The sequence below is a fragment of the Cervus elaphus genome, chromosome 19, assembly GCF_910594005.1.
Source record: "Cervus elaphus chromosome 19, mCerEla1.1, whole genome shotgun sequence".
Lineage (NCBI taxonomy): Eukaryota > Metazoa > Chordata > Mammalia > Artiodactyla > Cervidae > Cervus > Cervus elaphus.
This window is the reverse complement of record NC_057833.1, coordinates 9,349,376-9,370,681: the sequence shown is the minus strand read 5'-3', so window position 1 is coordinate 9,370,681 and position 21,306 is coordinate 9,349,376. Positions and strand designations below refer to the sequence as shown.

The window sequence follows — 21,306 nt, the reverse complement described above, 5'->3', positions numbered from 1 at the left end:
GATCTGATCCCCAGGGGCTACACGTATTTAAAAGTCTAGGAGAAAAAGGCGTCACTGTATCAGAGTGTCTGTTGTTCAGGCCCAGAACGGCTCTGCTGTTAGCACGGTGACTTTTCACTCCTTTCAGTTTTTTGTTAAGTTGCTCTTTTTAACCTTAAAAGGAGTGATATCAGTTTATTCAGGACTTCTGGGTAGTTCATGAAGTGCTGTTATTTAACCATTTGTCTTCTGAGGTTTGACGCTACTCAACCCTATATTTATATTTCTCAAAGACTGCACGGAGTGGATGTTTTGGAAGGAGCATTGTCCCGCTGTTCTGCGTAGGGTTTGGAAACAGTGGGCTTCCAGGGACCTCAGCCCAGCTCCTGGCAGTTGTCACTTTGCTGCCAGATGGAAACAGCCAGGCATCCTCAACCGTAAAGACGTGCTTAGATCTGATGGGTAAAACGGGGCTCTTTTTAGTTGCAGTGTGGAAGTGGGAAAGGGTGTATACATTTTGGTGGAAAATATATTATCAGAAATTTGAATATATGAGGACCTTATAGTTTTGAGCTTCCAGGGCTTCCCTGGTGGCTCTGATGGTAAAGAATTCGCCTGCAATGCGGGAGACATGGGTTCGATTTCTGGGTTGGGAAGGTCCCCTGGAGGAGGACATAGCAACCCACTCCAGTGTACTTGCCTGGAGAATCCCATGGACAGAGGAGCCTGGCAGGCTGCAGTTCACGGGGTCGCAGAGAGTCAGATACGACTGAGCGACTAAGCGCAGAGCACAGTACAGATTTGAGAACTCTCAGAGAGGGAGAGGTGCTAAAACATTGTACAGCATGTGATTTCAGCGGACTATACCTGCTCTGCATTTCTTCATTGAAAATGTTATATCTCATGTCACCCTTTTGTCTCTCGAAAACTTTCCATTTGAAATATGGAAATGCCAGTGCAAAGTTTCTGAGAAAATCCTTCCTTGTCTTCTGGTTTAAGTGTACTTCGTTGACAACACTGTGGGCTTTTTAAACCTTTCGCCTTCCTGAGCCCTATTGGAAACAAGCGCTGGAAAGCTTTCAGTGATGAAGGTCACCCCGCTCTTACACGTAGTTCCCAGTGGGCATTATTTCCATGAGGTCTGAGGTATATAATTAGCAGAGAGTCAGCAACTAAGATTTTAGAGAATGTGATTATGGACGCAGAAGAGTCATTTCAGGCAAGTTTGTAATATGTCTTTCAGGAAAGGAGCAGAAGCCAACCAGTGAGGGCCTGGACCACACCCCCGATTCCAGCTGCCTTAATACCTTCGTTAGAAACTCAGACTTCAAGCCCAAAGCTCCAGGTCTCATGTACATTTCCTTGTCAACAGGTGCTGTGCTAAGCGCCTGGCTTGCCCTACCTCTCAATTCTTGTAGGTCTTACCTTCATTTTACAGATAAGAAACTGAGGCCAAGAGAGTTAATCGTGCTAAAGTGTAATTTTCAAAAAGATAAAATCAGAACTCATGGGCAAATATAAAAAGGAAAGGAAAGGGAAAGGGTTAGTTGTTCAGTTGTATCCAACTCTTTGCGACCCCATGGACTGTAGCCTGCCAGGCTCCTCTGTCCATGGGATTCTCCAGACAAGAATATTGGAGTGGGTTGCATCCCCTTCTCCAGGGGATCTTCCTGACCCAGGGGTCAAACCTGGGTATCCCACAGTGCAGGCAGATTCCTTACCATCTGAGCCACCAGGGAAGCCCTAATATAAAAAGGGCAAGGTATCAAATATTTTATTGAATTTATTAGTTAAGGAGGGGAACAGATGTGATGAGTTCAAAGGGCTTGTAAGAAGCTAGTGTATTTGTTGGTAACTTAAAGAATTGTTAGGGTAAAATTGCAGAGTTAGACACATGAGAAGATCTGTTAATCACCCAGCCATGTTTGACTCTTTGCAACCCCACGGACTGTAGCCCACCAGGCTCCTCTGTCCATAGAATTCTCCAGGCAAAATGCTGGAGTGAGTTGCCATTTCCTTCTTCAGGGGATCTTCCTGACCCAGGGATTGAACCCCAGTTTACTGCATTGCAGGGAGATTCTTTACCATCTGACCCACCAGGGGAGCCCCTAGAGTTAGACATAGAACTATTTAATGTTCAGCTGGCCCTTGATTTGGGGGGGTTATCTGTTTTATTGCATGGGAATTATTTATATCTCTACTGGACAAAAAAATACAAGTTAGCAAGTAAATTTTTTATGTATGGAAACTTTAATCAATAGTAAAAATGAGACGAACTAAGTATAGGTCTTGACACTCCTTGGGTGATCCTTTGTCCCCCTGTGATACTGAAAGAATCTGCCTCCACTTCTTTGCTTTATTTCCGAGTTTGGAGAATTCTTCTGACAGTAGCCTGCCCCCAGGTCCTGCAATATCAGTTAGAGGAGCAAAGATTTGAACCCCTGTCACTGTATGAACCAGCCCTGGTAGTCAACCCTTTGTAATGATTCAGTAATGGTAACTTGTTTTTTATTCGTAAAGAATGTTGGAATCTATCAGGTCTGTGTGGATAATTCTCTCTCATAGCCAAGGCATCTCTGAAGCACAGGGGTTCTCTGGATGGCAAAACCATCTGAATCAATCAATAAACATCAATCTGAAGTAATAGCACTTTTTTTTTTTTTGAAACTAAACACATTTTAATAGAAAACAAAATACAAAATAACTCTTTTCAGAAAACAGAAATATTTAATCCTTTTCCCACAAATTAGAAGTCGCTTCATCCTCAGAGCATAGTTTTCGATGCATGTGTTCGTACTTATGATTTGTTTCACAGACTGTTCGTTAAACTGCTATCGCAAAGCAGGTGGGAGGGATGATCTCAGGAGGAAAAGATGCTGGAAAAAGCCACACCTCGGAATCATTTGGAAATTCAACATTTTTTAATTCTTTCTTTTGACTTTTCACTTCTAATTATTTTCATTTCTTTACCACAGTCCGACCTTTTGGGGGACAGAATTGTTAATAGAAGTGCAGCCACAAAAAGAATCTTTCTTTCCCACCATTGCTGCAAGAGCCCAAGACTTTCTCAGTAAAATCTGCCCACCCACTTCTAGAAACATATCAGCTGGAGTGGTCCAACTGTCACCCAGAAAATTTCCCTTTCTCCCAACACACTGTGCGACCAAGTTCTCTGAATTCCCTGAACCTCAAAATTCCAAGTGTCACAGCCAGTGCCAGGAGTAAAACCTGAAAGATGAGAGCAGAGAAGCCCCCTCTGCCAGTGCTAGGTCTCCTCTTCTCAATAATAATTATAATAACAATAATAAACAGTCCTGGTTCTCTGTAATCACAGAAAAGGAAAAACATTTGCCAGGATGACCCTGCCCCCTTGCCTAATTCTCACCCCCGCATTCCTATCTGGAGAGAGTCCCTTCTACCCGGTGACCCTGCGGCACTGCTCCTGGGGAGGGTGCCTGGCAAACATCCTCAGGTCAAGTGCAGCCCCAGCGAGGCAAGGGCACCTTGGCGCCAGAGATAGGGAGGGGCCACACGAGGACACAGTGGGGTCTCCGTGATTCCTATCTCACGTTTGCTCCCCGTCACCACCCTTCCTGGCCCTGTGCTTCCACACCTGGGGGCTGAGTGGAGAGTGGTGGGTTCGGGACATCGGCAGGGCAAGGGGGGACACGGGGAGTCTTCACAGTCAGTCAGGGATTCTGTCTGTCCTAAGACTTGCCGTCTGGAGCCCTTCACACGCCCCAGTCTGTCATATCAAAGATCCAAATCAATGTTCCTGACTTTCTTGTGTGATTCCGGTCACCAGCAGGAGGTTGCAAGCCATAAACTGCACGCTCAGAACATTGCTCATCTGGCCGGTATAGACGCCCACGAGCTCGCTGGACGAGCCGTCCGCGGGGGTGCTGCAGTGTGCGCTTCTGATGTCCCAGACGCGCACAGAGTTTTCCACGGACGCGGACGCGATCAGGCTGCTGTCCGGGCTGAAGGTCAGGCTGGTGATGTTGTCCGTGTGGCCCCGCAGCTCTTTGTAGAGGGTCCCGGACGCCAGGTCCCACAGCTTCAGCCGCTGGTCCTCGCCCGCGGATGCCAGGTACTTACCGTTGGGGGAAAAGGCCAGGGAGAGCACAGGGCCGCGGTGGCCCGTGAAGAGCCTCACCGAGTTCCCCTGCTGGGTGCTCCACAGCCGCACCGTCTTGTCGCTCGAGCCCGTGGCTAAGTAGTTTGAATTGGGGTGGAACTTGACGCAGTCCACGTCTGCCAGGTGCCCAGCGTAGATTCGCTGTGGGTACGTCCGATCAAACGACCAGAGCCGGGCCGTGCGGTCGTGGGACACACTGGCAAAGTACAGGCTGTGCGGGCTGATGTCCAGGTCCCACACGGGGTAGGCGTGGCCCTGGTACCGCACGGTGTTGGTGAAGCTGCCCAGGTCCCAGTACCTGATGGACATGTCTTCGGAGCAGGAGAGCAGCCCTGAGCTGTCTGCGAGGAACCTGGTGCTGTACACTGGCCCGCAGTGTCCCCGCAGGACCTTCATCTCCGTGCCCACGTTGTCGTCCTCGTCATCCTCCTCCTCTAGGATATCACAAGCCAAGTGGATGCGGGACACGTCTACTTGATGGGGTTCTGACTTTAACTTTTTGGAGCGCAGACTCCACAGTTTTATACAGGAGTTGTCGAAGCCTGCCGCGAGCAGCTTGCCGTCTGGGGAGACCTCTGCAGTGTTCAGCAGCTGCTCTGTGTTGTAGAAGGCGTAGAAGCAGATGGTGGTGAGCGAGGGGGGGGCCGTCCTTGACGCGCTTGATGCTCTCCTGCAGGAGCTCCAGCGCGGCCTCATTCTGCAGGATGGGCGCTGGCACGTCGGCAGGCTCCAGGCCACCGCCCTCGCCGCGGGAAGAGCCCCCGCTGGCGTAGAGCTGGTAGTCCGTCCTCTTGGCGGGCTGCACGTCCAGGTGGATGTGCCAGGCGAGGACCCTGCACAGGTAATAGCACTTTTTGTTTCTACATTAGTGGAGACTGCTGAGACCACAGATCTCAGGAACATGAACACGGCAGTAAGAATGACATTGAGCGTCTTTTCATGTGTCTGTTGGTCATCTATGTCTTTTTTGGAAAAATGCCTGATACTTCTGCAGCCCATTTTTTTTTTTTTTGGGGGGGGGGCAATAGTTTTTTATTTTTTATTTTATTAATTTATTTTAATTTTTTCATTTATTTTTATTATTTGGAGGCTAATTAGTTTACAATATTGTAGTGGTTTTTGCCATACATTGGCATGAATCAGCCATGGATTTACATGTGTTCCCCATCCTGAACCCCCCTCCCACCTCCCTCCCATCCCATCCCTCTGGGTCTTCCCAGTGCACCAGCCCTGAGTACTTGTCTCATGCATCCAACCTGGGCTGGCGATCTGTTTCACACTTGATAATATACATGTTTCAATGCTATTCTCTCAGATCATCACCCCCTCGCCTTCTCCCACAGAGTCCAAAAGTGTGTTCTGTGCATCTGTGTCTCTTTTTCTGTCCTCCATATAGGGTTATCATTACCATCTTTTTAAATTCCATATGTATGTGTTAGTATACTGTTTTGGTGTTTATCTTTCTGGCTTACTTCACTCTGTATAATGGGCTCCAGTTTCATCCATCTCATTAGAACTGATTCAAATGAACTCTTTTTAATGGCTGAGTAATATTCCATAGTGTGTATGTACCATAGCTTCCTTATCCATTCATTTGCTGATGGGCATCTAGGTTGCTTCCATGTCCTGGCTATTATAAACAGTGCTGCGATGAACATTGGGGTGCACGTGTCTCTTTCAGATCTGGTTTCCTCAGTGTGTATGCCCAGAAGTGGGATTGCTGGGTCATATGGCAGTTCTATTTCCAGTTTTTTAAGAAATCTCCACACTGTTCTCTATAGCGGCTGTACTAGTTTGCATTCCTACCAAGAGTGTAAGAGGGTTCCCTTTTCTCCACACCCTCTCCAGCATTTATTGCTTGTAGACTTTTGGATAGCAGCCATTCTGACTAGTGTGTAATGGTACCTCATTGTGGTTTTGATTTGCATTTCTCTGATAATGAGTGATGTTGAACATCTTTTCATGTGTTTGTTAGCCATTTGTATTTCTTCTTTGGAGAAATGTCTGTTTAGTTCTTTGGCCCACTTTTTGATTGGGTCATTTATTTTTCTGGAATTGAGCTGCAGGAGTTGCTTGTATATTTTTGAGATTAATCCTTTGTCTGTTTCTTCATTTGCTATTATTTTCTCCCAATCTGAAGGCTGTCTTTTCATCTTGCTTGTAGTTTCCTTTGTTGTGCAAAAGCTTTTAAGTTTCATTAGGTCCCATTTGTTTATTTTTGCTTTTATTTCCAATATTCTGGGAGGTGGGTCATAGAGGATCTTGCTGTGATTTATGTCAGAGAGTGTTTTGCCTATGTTCTCCTCTAGGAGTTTTATAGTTTCTCGTATTCCATTTAGATCTTTAATCCATTTTGAGTTTATTTTTGTGTATGGTGTTAGAAAGTGTTCTAGTTTCATTCTTTTACAAGTGGTTGACCAGTTTTCCCAGCACCACTTGTTAAAGAGGTTGTCTTTTTTCCATTGTATATCCTTGCCTCCTTTGTCAAAGATAAGGTGTCCATAGGTACGTGGATTTATTGCAGCCCATTTTTAAATCAGTCTTTTTTTTTTTTGAATATTGAGTTGTATGAGTTCATTATCTATTTTGGATAGTAATCCCTTGAGTACAAAGAAGCAATGTATGGCCCAGGGAATATAGCCAATGTATTATAATAACTATATATGGAGTATAGTCTATAAAAATATTGAACCACTGTCATATACCTGAAGCCAATATATTATTTTAAGTAATAACCATACTCCAATTTAAAAAATGGCACTTAAATGGCACCTAATTTTTTTTTACTTCTGTCTGTATCTATTTTAAAACATTTGAGAAACAGTTTTAGGCAGGGAGCATATTCTATAAACTGCTTTGCAAGGTAGGGATCTTGGTATCAGTGACTTGAAGTTTAGGGAATGTCTCTTGGAATAAGAAATAGATAAATAGTTGCTCATATTTGGGCATTCTCCTTGCCAACCTTCTTTCTTGTTTTACATTTGAAGTAGGCTAATCATAGGGGGTTTCCAAACTGGGTTCCCAGAAAAGGGGCTCTCATGTAATCCCTGAACATTTCATGTCACCAGAATGAGTCATGAATACCAGGAAAATAGCATGAAGGTTAGAGGTTGGGAGTCAGGAGGCTGACCCTAAAGTTAGGAAAAATAGAAAAGTCACTTCACTTTTCTGTATGTTAGCTTGTGTCTTCCTCTATGTGTGATTGCACCAGACAGGAGGTATCTAAGCTTTGTAAGCACAGAGAACACTCTGGTTACAGGAAACGAGAAAGAAAGAGATGTGGAAGGCCCTGCCTTCTTGCTACCCCATTGTCTCTTTTCCTTAGGGAAAGAATCGGGGCTGACGACAAGATCTGGAGGGCCCAGTGCAAGATGAAAATTCAGAAATGCTGTTCAAAAAATTAGCGAGTGGCATTAAATGTGCTATGAAATGTTTTCCTTTAAAAATATTTGATGACATTAAGTGTAAAGGTGTAGTTGTGACATATGAGTATTAGCATAAACTTATAAACTGCAAAAACTATTTCAGGTGCCATAATTTTATGTAATATATAGTAACACTTTAATAATTTCATATCTTTATTGACCATAAGATATTTTAACTCACTTTTCTGCAAATTATACATTCGATCATCAGAATTTATATTTTAAGCAATTCCATTTACTATAAAATTGACAGCAATGTTAGTCACTCTTGACAAATGCAAGATTGCAAATAATTTTTTATAATTTTAAAAAATATCTTTCTGCCGATGTAACTGTTACTGGAGAATATGAAGAGTATTTGATAGGCGGTGACAGTATTAGGACACATTTCTGATAAATTTATATAAAAACCCATCAAAACATAAATTTTAATACATCTGGAGCTGATTATTCTTTTTCTAGAGAAAGATTTAACTCTCCATACAAATCAATTCTGTGTAAGTCTGAATTTCACTTTAAATGTATATTTATACAATGGCATTTCAGTATTTCTTCTGACATCTTTGGTAATTTATGGAAGTTGTGCAAGAAATCAAAAGTAGCTTTACGATTTGTATGTATTTCAAAATGTCTGTTATGCATCCTATTGTCTTATCTTCATTTATAAGAAAAAAACTTTGTCCTCTTCTTAGTATTTGGTTCATCCAGAGCTTCCTGTGAAAATATTGTCATTTTTCATTGAACACAGCAATCTTTACATTTAATTTCTATTTCGAAACCTGTGAATATTTTGTCTTGCAAGGTTGTAGCACTTTTGAAAACAGATTTCACAGTTTACTGTTGAAACTGTCCACTTATCCACCAGCAGTTCATCCGGGCATGCCTGCTGCCATTCCCACTGGTATCCTGTGCCCAGGTCCCGGCCTGGTTCCTCATCCTTACCCTCTGCATCTCTGGACCATCCAAGGCCCTGATGTGCACCCAGGACTGACTGCCCTGTGGACGCAGTTTGCAGTGCTTGGCGCCTGAGCTTGCACACCCCCGACTGCTGTGTGCACGCTCCACCGTTCCAGCACTGCTGACAAAGCTGAAGTTCAAAGATAAAATTATTAAGAATTACAAGGCACTGAGAGCAGAGAGTATTAAAACAAACATGAGGTTCCTCTCAGCTTGGAGTCCTAAGTGACTATACAGGTTGCATGCCTGGTAAGCTCGCCCTGGGAGGAAGTCTCAGGCTCTGTAAATATACATGACAGATCTCACTTACCAGCTCTCTCCAATTCATCTTCCATGTCATGAAAGCTCAATTCTGATATTTTTATCAAGGAGCCATTATTTATTATTGTGTAGGTAGATGAGGATAAACCCACAAGGCTAAGAATGAACAGTCAAAAATGGGAAAAGTCAGAAGAGTCTGATGCCAAGAAGCCAAGAGAAGAGAGGATTTCAAGGAGGTTAAAGTAATTGGTGGTGTCAAGTGATACCAAGAGGTCATCAGGTAAGTGAGATCAGGACTAAAAAATTTTCATTGACTTTAGCAACACAGAAGTCACATGATCTTAGATCTTAGTGGTCTTCAAGATAAATTGTTTCAATGGAGAGAGGCAGGCTGAAGCCAAATGAAAATTTGTAATTCTTCGGTGCTCAGCTTTCTTCACAGTCCAACTCTCACATCCATACATGACCACCTTTTAACCCCTTGTTTAAAAACGCTTACTCCTTGGAAGGAAAGTTATGACAAACCTAGACAGCATATTAGAAAGCAGAGACATTACTTTGCCAACAAAGGTCCGTCTAGTCAAGGCTATGGTTTTTCCAGTGGTCAAGTATGGATGTGAGAGTTGGACTATAAAAAAAGCTGAGCGCTGATGCTTTTGAACTGTGGTGTTGGAGAAGACTGTTGAGAGTCCCTTGGACTGCAAGGAGATCCAACCTGTCCATCCTAAAGCAGATCAGTCCTGGGTGTACATTGGAAGAACTGATGCTGAAGCTGAAACTCCAATACTTAGGCCAGCTGATGCGAAGAGCTGACTCACTTGAAAAGACCCTGATGCTGGGAAAGATTGAGGGCAGGAGGAGAAGGGGACGACAGAGGATGAGATGGTTGGATGGCATCACCAACTCAATGGACATGGGTCTGGGTAAACTCTGGGAGTTGGTGATGGGCAGGGAGGCCTGGCATGCTGTGTTTCATGGGATTGCAAAGAGTTGGACACGACTGAGTGACTGAACTAAACACATATATGGAATCTAGAAAAATGGTAATGAAGAATTTATTTACAGAGCAGCAGTGGAGAAACAGAGAGAGTAGATTTATGGACATGCGGAGAGGGGAGGAGAGGGTGCGATGTGTGGAAAGAGTAACATGGAAACTTACATTCCCGTGTGTAAAATAGAGAGCCGACGGGAATTTGCTGTCTGGCTCAGGAAACTCAAACAGGGGCTCTGTGTCAACCTAGAGGGGTGGGATGGGGAGGGAGATGGAAGGGAGGTTCAGAAGGGAGGGAATTTATGTATACCTATTGCTGATTCATGTTGAGGTCTGACAGAAAACAACAAAATTCTATAAAGCAACTATCCTTCAATTAAAAAATAAATAAATAAATAAACAAAAATTTCAACTTTGTTGCTATTTTGCCTGGCATTTCTCCGAATCCTGTTCTGTCTCCCTTTCCCATTTACACCTTGCAGGTCTGGGGGTTCTTCTCTAAATCTTTCTTGTTTCAAGAACCAATTTGAACTTTAAAAAATTAAGATATGATTCACATACCATAAAATTCACTCTTTCAAAGTATGCAATTCAGTGATTTTAGTATATCCATAAGGTTGTACAACCACCACCACTACCTAATTCCAGAATATTGTCCTCACTCCTCAAAGAAACATCATAGCTCTTGGCAATCACTCCACATTTTCTTCTCCCTCATTGCCAAGTAACCACTGATCCACTTTCTGTCCCCATAGATTTGCCTGTTCTGGATATTTCATAAAATGAAATCACATAATAGAATATGGCTTCTTTCATTTAAGATAATATTTTCAAGGTTCAGACGTGTTTCAGCACATAACAGAACTTCAATCCTTTTCATTGCGCACAACATCACAATTTATGGCTATAACATATTTAGCTTATTTGTCAGTTTATTTCTACTTTTTGACTGTTTGATAATGCTGTTATAAACTTTTGTGCACAGTATTTGTTCAAACACCTGTTTTTAATTCTCTTTGGTATACATATAAGGATGAAATGGCTGGGTCTTAAGGTTAATTCCATACTTAACATGAGGAAATGCAAAATTGGTTTTCAAGGTGACTGTACCATTTTACATTCCCACCAGCATCACTAGGCTCTTGTTTCTCCACATTTTTGCCAGTATTTGTTATTGTCTTTTTTTATTATACTCATCTCAGTGGAGGTGAAGTGGTAGCTCATTATGGTCTTGATTTGTATCTCCCTAATGACTAGTGTTTTAGGTATGTTTTCATGTGTTTATTGGCCACTTGTATATCTTCTTTGGATAAAGTTCTATTTAAATTCTTTGCCCATTTAAAAATTGGTTTTTCTAAATTATTGTATTATAGATACCAAAGCATTATCAGATGTATGATTTGCAATATTTTTTCCATTCCAAAGATGGCTTTATTACTTTCTTGATGGTGTTCTTTGATGTACAAAAGTCTTAAATATGGATGAAGGTCAACTTATCTATTTTTCCCCTTTGATTGTTTCTACTTAGGTGTTATACCCAAGAAATAGTTGCTTGTTTCATCCCTGTTTTCTTCTGATTTTATAGTTTTAGATCTAACATTTTGGTCTTTGGTGCATTTTGAGTTAATTTTTGAATATGTTATGAGATAGGGAGACCATCATACTTTTGCATATTTAAAACTAGTTGTCCCAGCACACTTTGTTGAAAAGACTGTTCTTTCCCTAATATTTTGCCTTGGCAGCCCCACTGAAAATCAACTAACTGTAAGTATTTGGGTTTATTTCTGAACTCTTAAGTCTATTCCATTGATCTACATGTCTGTCCTTACACCTGTACCACACATTCTTGACAACTGTAACTTTGTAGCAAGTTTTGTCAGTTAAATGTGAGTTCTCCAACATTGTTTTCCTCTTCAAGAATGTTTTGATTACTCAGGGTCCCTTGCAATTCTGTATGAATTTTAAGGTGAGGTTTTCCATTTCTAAAAAAAAAAAAACAACAAAAAAGCAACAAGTCATTGGTATTTTGATAGAAATACATTATATGTGCTTAGTCACTTGGTCATGTCTGACTTTTTGTGATCCCATGGACTGCAGCCCTGCCAGGGTCCTCTGTCCATAGGGATTCTCCAGGTAAGAATACTGGAGTGGGTTGCCATGCCCTCCTCCAGGGGATCTTCCCAACCCAGGGATCCAACCCAGGTCCTCTCACATTGCAGGCAGATTCTTTACTGACTGAGCCACCAGAGAAGCCCAGAAAGACATTGAATCTGTAGATTGCTTCTGGTAGTATTGCCATCCTTAACATTATCAAGTGTTTTAATCTATAGGATAGATTAAAAGACACAATGGAATGTCTTTCCACTTTTTTTTCCTTTTAAATTGAAAAAGATAATTACAACATTGTGTTGGTTTTGCCATACATCAACATAGATCAGCCATGGGTATACATATGTCCCTTAAATGGCAACCCACTCCAGTACTTCTTGCCTGGAAAATTCCATGGACGGAGGAGCCTGGTAGGCTATAGTCCATGGGGTTACAGAGTCAGACACAACTGAGCAACTTCACTTTCTTTCTTTCTTCCCTCTTGATCCACTTATTTAGATCTTCTTTAAATATTCCTTGGCAATATTTTGTCTGTCTTCAGTTACAGATCTTGTATATCTTTGGTTAAATTTATGATGTTGGGTAGGGGGGAGCATCTAGTCTTTCACATTTAAGTATGATGGTAGCAGTGTTTTTTTAAAGATATACTTTATGTTTTTATTGAAGTATAATTACTTTGAAATGTTGTGTTAGTTTCTGCTATACAACTAAGTGAATCAACTATATGGGTACATATGGCTCTTTTTTGGATTTCCTTTCCATTTAGGTCAGCACATAGCATTGAGTAGAGTTCCCTGTGCTATACAGTAAGTTCTCATTAGTTACCTATTTTATACATAGTACTGTATATACGTCAATCCCTGTCTCCCAGTTCATCCCACTCCCAGCAATGGGATTTTTATATTGATAGCTTCCCTTCATAAAGTGGAGGAGAATTTATTTCTAATTCATTTATTGAGTGGTTTTATCTTGAGATAGTATTTGGTTTTTAGCAAATGTTTTTCTGCATCTACTGAGATGATCATGTGGTTTTTGTTATTCTATTAATGTGGTATATAATATTAGCTGGTAATTGAAAGTTATATTGACTACATATTCCTGAAATAAACCCTACTTGATCATGGTGTATAATTTTTATGCTACTGGATATTGTTTGTTGGTTTATTGCTGGAGCTTTTGCACCTACTTTCATTGGCAAGATTGGGTCTGTAATGTTCTTGTAAGATCTTTGGTTTTGGTTTTAGGGTGACACTGGCAACATAGGGTGAGTTGGGAAGTCTTCCTTCCCCTTCTATGCTTGCAAAGAGTTTTTAAGTGTTAATATTAACTCTGCAAGTTTGGTAGTATTCACCAGTGAAGCCATCTGTTCTAGGATTTTTGTTTGTGGGACATTTTATTATGACTTCAACTTCTTTACTTTTTATAAGTCTATTCAAATATGCTATTCCTTTTTGAAGTTTGTGTCTTTATAGAAATTTGTCCATATGCAGATCTATAATACTGACCTAGAATATCTACTATAATTCTGGATATAAAAAAATTGTTTGAAAAGTGAAGAATTCTGACTTCTTTTGAATAAGGAACCATGTATTTGAAAATTTTTTAGCTTAAATACCCTAGAAGAAACTAATGTCACCTTGATAATAAAGGAACTAAGGTCTAAATACTCAAGAAAACTTGCAAATTAAAAATAGAAAATGTACCTATATACCTAGGTGATATGCCCTAAGAAGATGATGAGAAAATGGTCAAATATAGGCCCTTGGGTTTATGAGTTTAAAGCAAAACTAGTCTAATAATGAATAAAACATTTTTTCCTGAATAAATATTATAAAACTTTAAAAAAAACTGATACCAAGGAAATGAGATTTTAGATTGAACCTTTCTCTGAGATCTGGGCAATTCATGTTCATTGAATTAGTTTTTCTTTTTTTCCCTCTCTCTATAGAAAACTAGCTTCCCTGGTGGGTCAGATGGTAAAGAATCCACCTGCAATGCAGGAGACCTGGGTTCAATCCCTGGGTCTAATATATTGCCTATAGATTATAAGATGAAGTCAAGCATGTATCTGCTGATACTTTATAAATTGACCTGTCTTTATACTTAGAAATGTTTCTTAATAGTAGGCTTCCTTGGTGGCTCAGAGGGTAAAGAATCTGCCTGCAATGTAGGAGACCCATGATGTTCGATCCCTGGGTTGGGAAGATCCCCCGGGAAATGGCAGCCCACTCCAGTATTCTTGCTTGGAAAATTCCATGGACCAAGGAGACTGGCAGCCTGCAGACTATGGGGTTACAAAGAGTCAGACACAACTGAGCGACTATCACTCCTTCACTCAGAAAACTAAAGAAAAATGAGTTGTAAAGTAATCCACTCTCAGAATCAAGATTTGTGCGATAATGTTAAACTCTTTTCTAATGTGGTATATTAAGACATCTGACATGGAAATAACTATTTTTAATGTATATACTTTCATACATTCTATTTTTATCCATTTCAGGCAGATTATTTTACCCTAATACATGTGTATCTTTGTTTGTTCTATGGACGGTACTTTACTGTTTCTTTTGAATATTTTTTTTTTAAGAGTGTTCATTTGAGCCTATTTATTTAAAGTTTTCAGCTTTTAATGAGCTCGATCATTACATTTTTCTTCTTTTTCTGTCTATCTTGCCCTCAATTAAGTTTTGTTCAATATATAGCTATTTAATATTGGGAAAACACCTCCTGACTTTACCAGGCATTTTGTTACATAACCTCTCTTCTTATCTGGTAAAGCCAGTCATTTTTTCAATATTAAATTGAAGGGTGATGACAGCTTGGCTTAAGTGATATTAAACATGCAGTAAACTTACCAGGTTTTTTGGCTGCACACTCTAATCTGTAGGTAGAAATTCATAGGTTATTCTTGCCTGTGTGGGTGGGTAGCATCCTGGATTCATACAGTAGCAAGTTCAGTGTGGCTGAAGCATCACTGCAAATGGGAAATTAGAGGGGTGCAATTTTTTAGGGATCTTAACAAGAAATCTGCTTTTTATTGTCTAGGAGATGGAGAACCATTGGTGGGTTTTTGATCAGTGATAAGACATGGTCGTTTGCAGGAAACATTACTCTTGGAACTCTGAAGGTGGATCAGATCAGGTAAGTCTGTCTTTAGAGGAGGACACTCAGTCTTGTGCTGGATTTTTTCAGTCAGTTAAAGGTCATTTTGCAAAACTTTTCCATCCAGACCCAAAAGTTACTCCAATGAGAATCTAGAGCATAGTCTAGGTCATGTTACATAAACCAGGTAGGACTTGAAAAATGGAATGTCTCATTTTTATACATTGGTAATAAAAACAAGATTATGACTGCTCTCTGAAAACTCTAGGCTATACCACAATTTTTTATTGTTTTCATTTCTAGGACATTTATATTACAATTTTCTGTTTTTAGATTGGTTCATAGGAAGGGGCACCATTTATTTTATCTTTTGCATTCTGTAATGTAATAAAGAATTGTCTAAATTTTATATAGCTTTTTCATCTTTTTGACACTTCTTCCTTGGGTAGGTATTAGTATGTTCATTTTAAAACTAAAGAGGCAGATGCTCAGTTAAGCTACTTTCATTTATTACAGAAATAGCAATTGGAATTTGAAGCCAGGTCTCTCCAACTTCAAAGTCCTTTCCCTCCATCATAGCACCCTTCTTCTTTAATAGGACTTGTCTAAATGCAATGTCATCTTTCCTCTGTACACCCACTTCCCTGGAGAGTTCCTTCATGTTGTCTGAGGCATTGAGTGAGTAAAAAATCTGCATATCTCTGAGTTAGGATTATTCAGTTTAACTTTAGATCCTGTAGTCCCTTGTTTCCTCCACAATAACTGGATAAAGAAAAAGAGGAGTTCTGCTTTCCAGGGCCTTACATCACCCAGAGAGTTGGCAGCCAGGAGTCCGGCAGCTGCCACACTCTTCACATATCTATTTAAAGTTCAAAGAGACACTGGATAACAATAACAAAGAGGTAAGCGTGGCCCTGACTAGCCCACCCAACAACAGGAAGAATGGCTGAGAAAGGTAAGATTTAAGGCATCCAACCTTCTTGGCAAAAAACATTTCAGGCTCCCAGGTTTATTTTCTGTTTCCCTGTTATTCTGAAGAGCATGGTATCACTTCTAAAGGAGCATTAACCACATTATGTTAGTGTGACTGCAAAAATGCATTAGATATGCAATTTATGGACCATATCTATACATTAAATGAGTAACTTTGAAAGGTTCAAAGAAACAAGAGTTTAATTTGTTCACGCTTGTTTTGAAAATTGAGTTAGAAGCAGGTTATTCTGCAGTGTTGCACTGGATTTGAATTTGAAGTACGGTGGTACGCTGGGCTAGAATTAAGGATATTTTAATTGTGTGTTGGATGTGCCACTAAATGGCCATGTGAATTTGGGGAAATCCCTCTACTGTTCTGTGACTGTTTTCTGACTGTCAAAAATAAATAAAATAGGCTTAGTCATTTCTAAGATGCTTCACATCTGAATTTCTTTTCTTCTGATTTTTAAATGTTTTTTATATCTAAGAAAAATAATAAGATGGGCTGAATATATATACTGTGTCCAAGAAAGCTTTAAATGTCTATGGAAATTAATGCTTTTAAACCTGACAACAATCTCATATCACCATTTCATTTTACAGATAAGGAAACTAAGGCATAACAAAATTTAGTAACTTGCTTGTAATCATATGCAAGAGCGTGGTGCCACCAGATTTTAAACCTGGATAGCCTTATCCCAGAGCACAGTGTTCTTAATACGTATGAGTCTACCTGCTTGGGCATGCTCAGGATCGGAGAGAAGCATTTTGAAATTATTCTTCATATTTAAAAAGAGATTTTGTGCTTATTTGTACTATTGATGTAAGTGACATATGCAAGTGTTATGTTCCTATATATTCTGAACCAATGCTACAGATTATAAGAAAACTTAAAGTACTAGTGTTAACAGAAGACAAATGCAGGTATGCTCTGAGTATTTAAAAGCACAATTGTTTTTTTCAAGGAATAATAAATAATGAGATACTACAAAGTGCTAAAAGTAGTGGTATATATGTACATTTTAGAATTGTATTAAAATATGCTTGCATAAAATACAAATGCTCAGTTAAAATATTGGTATTAATTCTAAGTTCCTTGAAGCCAGGAAAAAATACTAAATCAATATAGAAACAGTTCAAAAAAATTATTGTGACTTCCAGTGTAATGGTACCTTAATTCATAAAAAGCCTTTTATCCAAATGAGAGCAAAGAGCATATAATAATGTTCCCTTTATCCTTAAGGCAATGCCACATGGCAGGTAAAGAGAAAAATTTCACATTGTTGTGGTTAATTCTTTGTTCAAGGTCACGGTGTGACCTTGAGTGACCTCAGTAAAGCTGTTGAACTTGTGAGATTTGAGAGACTCCAACAATTCTGGGAACATAAGCTATTAAAATTCACATTAATTTCAGGAGATTTGCTATTGTGTCTCCAAATTTTATAAGTGTCTCATTTCTTGATGATTTTAACAGCATAAAAAAACTTCACTTTTAGAGTGATGGAAATTGTAGTAGGAATGCAGTTGCTAAGAATATGCATTTCCTTTGTTAGCTAATTGCACAAAATCTAATTGTGCTTTTAGTTAAGAATATATCTGAGCGTTTAACACAGGGCACTATTCTATATGATGCCTTTCTGCGTTTTGAACTATTTTGTGTGGTGTCTAAAATAAGATTGAGATGCGGTGAAAAAATACTTTTATAAGTTGCCTTTTTACAGGTAAGGGTATAAGTAGGAAACACAAGAGGAGTTGTTATACTTTTGTCTTCTATATGTGTGTTGGATCAGTGTTGGTTGCTATACTGAACCAGTTGAAAAAATAGGGGTCTTTGCTCTGTTCAGGAGTGATTACATGATTACGTAAGGTGTAATGCTTTCTTTTCCAATGATAAAGAACAGTTTTCAACACCTTTCCCTACTTTATGATTATTTAGTAGGAATGACCTCACTTTTCAGGGTTTCTGTGTAAACAGCTGGTCTCTGTTGCTGAACAAATGCAGGAATGTGTTCTGTATACAGAAAACACACACAGGGTGGTTAGAGTTTACAAAGTCTTGGCACTTACTCAATGTCATTTGATTCTTAGAACAATTCCTGGAGGTGGATATCATGAGTTTCACTCTCTGTATTTTACAAATTGGGAAGTTCAAGCTCAGGATTGCCCAAGGTCACCTAACTGTAAAAAGAAGACATATGGTTTGAACACAGTCCTCTGTCCATGGGATTCTCCAGGCCAGAACACTAGAGGGCGCAGCCTTTCCCTTCCCTAGGGGATCTTCCCAACCCAGGGATTGAACCCCACTCTCCTGCGTTGCAGGCAGATTCTTTACCATCTGAGCCACCAGGTGGCTTTCACACACACACTTCTCTTTCAAATACCCGGCTGAGTCACAAGTACCCTTTGTAGAAAAGAAAATAATAATCATGTATGGGTGTCATTAGAGAGTGTATTTTTTCCCTTGATATTATATCAGATTTCCTCTTATCCTCTTAATTCAGAAGATTTAATACCAACATGACTGTTCTAATCTGATTTCTCTTGTTTTTTAGCAGAGGCTACATTATCTCGCTTTCTGGTCCCTATTCTTCTCTTAATTGGCTGGATTGTGGGATGCATCGTAATGGTTTATGTTGTCTTCTCTTAGAAAGGTAAAGTTTTCAATTATTGAATGTTTATTCATGAAGAGTATACATTACTCCAGGAATAATCTTACTTGTTTTACTAATAGAACATTTTATCATGCAGGCCAGAAGACTTCAGATTGACATCATTTAGAAGAATTAAGAAAAGCATGAAATGACAGATTATTAAATGTTTCTCATGTAAATAACTGCAATGTTTGACATCAGTTTATAAACTTGCATTTGTGAACTGTTACTTTGAACCTAAGAATCTCTTCAGAAACATATTTAAAAATTCTGGGTACAAATAAGAACTATAGGAAAATATAGATGAATTTCTTTATCACCTAAGAGTAAGAAAAATGTTCCTATGACTTAAAATGCATAAGCACTAGGAAAACATTAGATAAATTAAACGTAAAAGAAATGAGCTAGAAGTAAGAGAGAGAGTTCATAGAAAACAAAATGTAAATGTAAACTTTGTCCCTTAAAACTCTTACATAATAAGAGAAATGTAATTAACTCTGTACGGAAGAGGCATTATTCACCTGTCAGATGGGAAATATGAAGATATTTGACAATATATATTGGTAAGGCTATGGGGAAATAAGTACTCTTGTATACTGTTTTTAGAAATGCAAAATGATATGATACTTTTGGGGGTATTTAGCAATCCAAGTACCAGAATTACATATGTATTTAACTTTTGACCCAGCTATTCCTCTTCTAAGAATACTGATGTTTCCTCAGATACACTGGTAAAAATACAAAACCATATATACACAAGTCTCTCCATTAGAGCATTATCTATTAGAGCAAAACCCTGGAAAAAGTCAAATATCTATTAATAGAAGACCAACTGAATAAACTAGTCAGTCTACATATTGTGGCACTTCAGCGTCTGTAAAGGGCTTCTCTGCCCTGGTGGTTCAGATTTTAAAGAATCTGCCTGCAATGTGGGAGTCCTGGGTTCGATCCCTGGGTCAGCAAGATCCCTTACAGGGGAAAATGGCAACCCACTCCTGTAGAAAAAGGAATGAATGAAGGGGGTCTCTATATAGTGATATGATGTCATCTCTGGAAAAAACAAAAACTCAAAACAGGTACAGAACAATCCATGCTCGCTTTTGTGTAAGAAAGGAGGGGCTATACCAACATGCACACATACCTGCATGTATTAAAAAATACCGGAACAGAGGAGCCACAAATGGCTGAGAACTTTATAACTTCATTTCTAACAAGTTTTCAGGTAATGCTGATGGTCCTGGTCCAAAATCCATAGTTTGAAAACCACTGCTCTAGAAGTGCTATGGTTTGAATGTTTGTGTCCCCTCAAGATTCTTAAGTTGAAAAGCTAACCCCTAAAGTTGATGGTATTTGGCAGTGGGTGTGAAGTTTGGGAGGTGATTAGAGCATGAATGTGGAGCCCTCACGAATGGGATCAGTGCCCCAGTTTCTTCCTCATTAACTACAGCATCCTTTTCTAGTCAACTAATATTTCTGTAGAAAAGGAAAATCTCTTATCAAAAAAATTAGGGAAAGCTTTGGCTTCGTTCAGTAATTCTTATCTTATAGACTTGATTAAACATTTCAAAAAAGCTTTTAAAAAACGTCTGTTTAAAGCAGTATTTTTAAAATGCTAACAGAAAATGTATATAAACTTAGGCTCAAAACTATTCTCATGAACAACTTGACCTAATCTTAGTTTTCTCATGACTTGAGAAGATGGAACTCATCCTGATTCAGAGGACCGCTGGATCTGGTTGGAAAGCCGATTGTTAAATTTTCAGGAATTTTCTAAGTTAGTCTCCGTCTCATTGGCAGCTTTAAATTGGCCACAGTGGGAGTATTTACATCACAGAAATCAACAAGTACTATAAATCAGGGCTTTCCCCCACTGGACAGCCAGTTTTTAAACATTCGCCAGGACACTGCTGACCTAAATCCTCTAGACTTCCCTGATACTTACAGAGGTTTGTAAGGGTTTCAAAACCATCTACCATTTGCCCCCTTCTTCACATTGTTTGAATTTAATTTAAAATATGGTTGTTCTATTCCCTTGACCTCTTTCTGTATGATAAACTTTAATAAGAAACCCATGAAAGCCATAGCTTTCTCAGAACACATACATTCAAACAAAACTGTAGATGCTATTTCAATGGATTTCCTGAAATCCGTTAAAAGACTTGATAGGTGAAGCAGCCTGTGGGCTGTCACCAACCTTCTGAAGGCTTTAGGCTTCTTTACAGCTGGGCTCTGCTTTCACTTGGGGTTAAGGACGACATCTCATATTTTAGCTTTTCTTCCTAGAGACGGGTTTTTCTCTACTTCTTTCTGCTGATATCATTCCTGCATGACCGGTCAGGTTTCTTGCATTTTTATACCTCTATACCACAGAGTTCTGACATTAGGTTAGAGTTAGAAAACAAGATTAAGGTAACCTATGTACTTTGTCAGAACAACTTTCTTTTCTTTAGTCCGGAGTATTTTTCCTCTCTACATGCTGGGCCTTTTCCTTAGTTTTTTTTTAAAGCTATAGGATATCTCGTTTCTTGTTCAAATGTGTGTCCAACTTCCCCCTGAAACACAAAAGCTTCAGCATTCCCACAAATCTTAACTTTCCACCTTGAACAAAGACTTTCTTACTTCAAGAGCTCAGTATTCTTTAATACTTTAAAACAGATTGTAATGTTGTTTTCAAGCAGTAGTAGAAATGAATTTTTCTATAATTATTTTAATGCTATGTTT

The 21,306-nt window shown here is 39.4% G+C and overlaps 2 protein-coding genes across 2 annotated transcripts; one reads left to right on the top strand and one right to left on the bottom strand.

Moving 5' to 3' along the window:
• Nucleotides 1-2,629: 2,629 nt before the first annotated feature.
• LOC122675877 (TAF5-like RNA polymerase II p300/CBP-associated factor-associated factor 65 kDa subunit 5L) lies at nucleotides 2,630-8,834 on the bottom strand. The gene is given in 4 exon segments (XM_043875031.1): nucleotides 2,630-4,759; nucleotides 4,761-4,977; nucleotides 8,485-8,629; nucleotides 8,810-8,834. Coding segments are annotated over 4 exon segments (1,401 nt in total). The 3' UTR covers nucleotides 2,630-3,745.
• Nucleotides 8,835-15,766: 6,932 nt separating this feature from the next.
• On the top strand, nucleotides 15,767-18,814 carry STRIT1 (small transmembrane regulator of ion transport 1). Its single transcript, XM_043875464.1, has 3 exons — nucleotides 15,767-15,917; nucleotides 18,487-18,585; nucleotides 18,683-18,814. Exons 1-2 carry the CDS (start codon nucleotides 15,905-15,907, stop codon nucleotides 18,579-18,581), a joined length of 108 nt encoding a protein of 35 aa, XP_043731399.1. The 5' UTR covers nucleotides 15,767-15,904; the 3' UTR covers nucleotides 18,582-18,585; nucleotides 18,683-18,814.
• The last annotated feature ends 2,492 nt before the right edge of the window (nucleotides 18,815-21,306 follow it).